We start from the raw sequence: 5,373 nt of genomic DNA on the forward strand, positions 1-5,373 counted from the left end.
TGCAGAATTTGTGTGAACCACACAATTTCATGTGTGGCTGCAGATTGGCCTTTTTTCTGTAAGACCAACTTCAGAGAAGTTGCATTTTTGGGTCTCCAATTGTGCAGCCACACAACAAATTATGAGACCGCAGATTGCTTTCTGCTGTGGCATTCAAGATTGTGCGGTCCGCACAATAAATGTGTGGTCTGCACCTTTTCAACACTTAGCCATTTTTCTGGGCACAGTCACTACAAAGCACACTCATTCCTGCATACACTTCAAAACCAGTTAGTATAAAACAAAACTTATCTAAAGAAGAAGAAAAAGATAAAGAAAAAGAAACATGGTTGGCCTCCCAAGAAGAGCTTGATTTACGTCACGATACGACGCAGAATACCAATCACTTGAAATGAAGAATCGCCACGATGTGGCCATCATCAACTTTTCCAAGATAGGGCTTCACTGGTGCCCATTGACTCTAAAAACTTCATCATTCTTATTTTTCAAGTCCAATTCACCAAATCGTGTCACACCAACAACCTCAAACGGGCCACTCCATTTTGACTTCAACTTTCCTAGAAACATCCATAACCGAGAATTGAACAATAACACAAGATCACCTTCTTTAAAATACTTGTTTCGGATGTACTTGTCATGGAGGTACTTCATCTTCTCCTTGTATGAGCAGCAACTTGTATATGCATGGTACCATAATTCATCTAGCTCATTCAATTGTGTCACTCTTAAGTTGGCGGCGACATCCCATTCAAAGTTCAACTTCTTCAAATCCCACATATCCTTATGCTCAAGTTCCACCGGAAGATGACAAGCTTTCCCGAACACCAACCGGTATGGAGATATCCCAATCGGTGATTTGTAAGCCGTCCTATAAGCCTATAAAGCACCATCAAGTTTTCTTGACCAATCCGTCCGGTTGGCATTCACTGTCTTTGACAAAAATCTTTATCTCCCATTGGAGACATCCACTTGACCACTTGCTTGAGGGTGATAGGGGGTCGAGACTTTGTGAGTGACACCATACTTGGTGAGTAAGATATCAAAAGCCTTATTGCAAAAATGTGAACCCCCATCACTTAAGATAGCCCTTGGAGTACCAAATCTTGTAAAGATATTTTTTTTCTAAAATGCCACCACACTCCTCGCTTCATTGTTGAGAAAAGCAAAGGTCTCAACCCATTTAGGTACATAATCAACCGCGACTAGAATGTAGGTATTTCCACAAGATCTCACAAACAGACCCGTGAAATCAATACCTCACATATCGAAAGTATCTATCTCCAAAATCATGGTGAGAGGCATTTAGTTTTTCTTCGAGATTCCACCGGCGCTTTAGCATTCATCACAATGCTTGACAAGCTCACTAGCATCCTTGTAGAGAGTAGGCCAATAGAATCCACAACTCAATACTTTTGCCACCATTCTATCCCTACCATGGTGACTTCCATATAGTGAATCGTGGAAAGCCTCAAGAATTCCCACTTGTTCCTCCTCCGACACACATCTTCAAATCACACCATCGGTATAAATTCGAAAGAGGTACGATTCTTCCCAATAATAGTCAAGGCAATCCCGTTTTAGCTTCTTTCTTTTGTTTGAAGAAAAGTCATTCGGTAAAATGCCTCTCACAAGATAATTTGCTAAATTGGAAAACCATGGAATCTCGATAATTGAAATGGCTAGAAGCTGCTCGTCGGGGAAGGAATTATTGATCTCAAGGCCATCAGGTGGCCTCCCCTCCTCCTCCAATCGAGACAAGTGGTCCGCCACTTGATTTTCACTACCTTTGTGGTCTTGGATTTCTGGATCGAACTCTTGCAATAAAAGCACCCACTGCATTAACCTCGCCTTTGAATCCTTCTTGCTTATTATGTACCGAAACGCCGCATGATCGGTGTGGACAATCACCTTTGTACCCATCAAGTATGGGTGGAACTTTTCCATAGCAAAGATAATAGCAATGAGCTCTTTTTTGGTCACTGTGTAATTGACTTGGGCATCGTTCATGGTCTTACTAGCATAGTAGATCGGATGAAAGATTTTGTTGATACGTCACCCCAAAATTGCTCCAACAGCCACATCACTTCCGTTTCACATGAGCTCAAAAGGTAAGCTCCAATCGGGTGCGATGATAATAGGAGCTCAAAAGTTGTCAATTTTAACTTGAGTAATTCAAATGCCTTCATGCGATCTCCATTGAAATGGAATTTGGCATCATTATCCAAAAGCTTACACAAGTGATTCACCACTTTGGAAAAATGCTTGATGAAATGGCGATAGAACCACGCATGACCAAAGAAACTCCTCACTCCTTTCACGTACGTAGGGGTGGAAGTTTAGAAATCACTTCTATTTTGGCCTTGTCGACCTCAATGCCATTCTTTGAAATTTTATGGCCGAGGACAATGCCTTCCTCAACCATGAAATGACGCTACTCCAATTCAATACCAAGTTCGTCTCTTCACACCTTGACAAGACCTTGTCCAAGTTTGCTAGACAATCATCAAAGGAATCTCCGACTACCAAAAAGTCATCCATGAAGAGTTCAAGAATATCCTCCACCATGTCCGTAAAGATTTCCCTCATGCACCTTTGAAAAGTCGTCGGTGCATTGCATAACCCAAATGGCATCCTTGAGAATGAGAAAGTACAATAAAGACATGTGAAAGTAGCTTTCTCTTGATCCTTCGGAGCAATAAGAATTTTATTGTAGCCGGAGTACCCATCGAGGAAACAACAGAAAGCACGGCCAGCTAACCTATCAAACATTTGATCAAGGAAGGGAAGTGGAAAATGATCTTTCCTTATGACTTTGTTAATCTTGCGATAGTCCATACACACTCTCCACCCGGTCATCGTTCTTGTAGGAATCAACTCGTTCTTGTCATTGGTAACCACAGTCGTGCACCCTTTCTTTGGGACACATTGCAGCAGAGAAATCCACAAACTATCGGAAATGGGTAAACAACTCTGGCATCCAACCACTTGATTACCTCCTTCTTGACCACCTCTTGCATTGCTTCATTTAGCCTCCTCTGATGTTCAATGGAGGGTTTAGCACCCTCCTCTAAAATAATCTTGTGCATGCAAAAGGCAGTGTTTATGCCCCGAATATCCACCAATGTTTATCCTATAGATCTCTTCCTCCTTTGTAGCACCTCCAATGTGGAATATACATGTATGTTAGTCAAAAAAGAGGAAAGAATAATCGATAAAGTATAACAAGGGCCAAATAATTCATATCTGAGATGCGGAGGCAATGGCTTTAACTCCAAAGTGGGAGGCTCCTAGATTAAGGGATTTGTTGGAGGAGTCTTTCGGTTTTCAAGATCCTAGGATAAATTGCGGGGTTCATAAGTGTACGACCCCATGCCTTGCAATGCATTCACACATTCCACATAACCTTCTTTCTCCTCATCGTCATCAAGGTTGAGCAAAACGGTCTCCAAATTATCATCAACATTCACCATAGCACTTGTTTCATAAATAATCACATCGGTCACCAAATCCACAAACGAACAAACTTCATTGGTATTTGGTTGCCTCATAGATTTGCATACATGGAAAACCACCTTTTCATGACCCATCCGAAAAATGAGCTCACCGGCTTCCACATCAACAAGAGCCTTCACCGTAGCAAGGAAAGGTCTACCCAAAATAATTGGCACCTCATAGTCCACTTCACAATCAAGAATCACAAAGTCTGCCGTGAAGATGAATTTATCAACACGAACCAACATATAATCAATTATACCCAACGGTCTCTTCATTTTACGATCCGCCATTTGCAACCTCATAGATGTGGGTCTTGGTTGGCCAATCCCCAAAGTTTTGAAAAACGAGTAGGGCATCAAGTTGATACTTGCCCCAAGATCACATAAAGCTTTGGCAAAGTCAGCACTCTCAATGGTACAAGGGATAGTGAAAGCGTCGGGATCTTCCAATTTAGGAACCATTGAGGGCACAATTGCACTCACTTGGTGAGTTATATTTATAGTTTCACAATTCATCGACCTCTTCTTTGTCACCAAGTACTTCATGAACTTTGCATAACCCGTCATTTGCTTCAAAGCCTCAACCAATGGAATGTTGATAGATAGCTCTTCATCATGTCAATGAACTTTTTGAATTGGTTCTCGCCCTTTTGCTTGGCAAGCCTTTGAGGGTATGGAGGAGGAGGCCTTGGCATTGGTGCCTTGGGCTTTGGCACTACCGGTTTCGGTATGTCAACAATGTGTTCCCTAGACGTATTCACTTCCTCACGAGTCTCCTCCACATTGTCATCAATTCTCACATCATTATTTTCTTGAACTTCATTTTCTAAGATCTTATCTAGTTGTACCATTTGCTCAGCATCCACAAGTTTCTGTTGACTTGAGGTGGATGCTTCCCCACCTTTTCCACTTCTTATAGTAATGGCCATGGCATGTCCCGTTGTTCCCACCTTTTGGTTTCACCACCGTATCAATTGGTAGTGCCCCTTAGAACGAGTTTTCAAATCTTGCAAGATTTTCCCCAATTGAACTTCCAAATTACGAATTGAAGTGTTTTGAGAGGCTAATTGAGCATTGGAGTCGGCATTCGTCTCTATCATTTGTTTAAACATGTTCTCTTTTCAGCCCATCTCATTGTTGGAGGAACTCGGACCTTGGGAAGGATAGGGAGGTGGGTTGCTCGGGTGCCTTTGAAAATATAACCCCTGATTGTTGTTGTTGTTCCACCCTCCTTGGTTGTTGCCTCCCCAATAGCCTTTATTATTGCCACTCCAATTGCCTTAGTTATTTTGATCATTCCAATTTCCTTGATTGCTTTGATTGTTCCAATTCCCTTGGTTGTTTCGATTGTTCCAACTACCTTGATTGTTTGAATTCCAATTTCCATGATTTTCTTGTGGTCACCACTGTTGTTGCTTCAGGCCTTGATTGTTGTTTCTTTGCCTTTGGAAGTTGTTCACATATTGTACTTCCTCTTCTTGTTCATTGTATTGTTCATCTTGATCAAATCCACTATCATCTTGCACATAATTTTCAACATGGTTTTGCACTTGAGGACCCTTTTGCGTTCTCTTGTTTACCATCATACTAACTCCCTCCATTGCATTGACTTGCTTAGGATTTTGCACTTGTTGAAGTTGAGCTTTGGCTAGTTGATACATTGTGGTGGTCAACTCGGCATTTCTTGACCATGATCACGTAATTTTTAGTGCAAGTGAATCACATTGGGATCACCTTGAGGAACGTTTGCTCTACTTTGCCATGCTGATGAAGTGTCCGCCATTACATCAAGAATCTCACAAGCTTCTACATACGGCATTGTCATGAAATTTCTACCGGCAAGTTAGTTGACCACATATTGATTTGTAGCATTGATCCC

General features: G+C 41.6%; 1 protein-coding gene across 1 annotated transcript; it reads right to left on the bottom strand.

Annotated features, from left to right (window-relative positions):
• Nucleotides 1–3,332: 3,332 nt before the first annotated feature.
• LOC138870809 (uncharacterized) lies at nucleotides 3,333–4,061 on the bottom strand. Its single transcript, XM_070148649.1, has one exon. The coding sequence runs from the start codon at nucleotides 4,059–4,061 to the stop codon at nucleotides 3,333–3,335; it is 729 nt and encodes a 242-aa protein (XP_070004750.1).
• Nucleotides 4,062–5,373: the final 1,312 nt, after the last annotated feature.

Source organism: Nicotiana sylvestris, chromosome 1, assembly GCF_000393655.2.
Source record: "Nicotiana sylvestris chromosome 1, ASM39365v2, whole genome shotgun sequence".
Lineage (NCBI taxonomy): Eukaryota > Viridiplantae > Streptophyta > Magnoliopsida > Solanales > Solanaceae > Nicotiana > Nicotiana sylvestris.

Excerpts from the sequence above, each read along its gene's own strand:
- LOC138870809 (XM_070148649.1), bottom strand. The coding sequence starts at position 4,061 with ATGACGGGTTATGCAAAGTTCATGAAGTACTTGGTGACAAAGAAGAGG.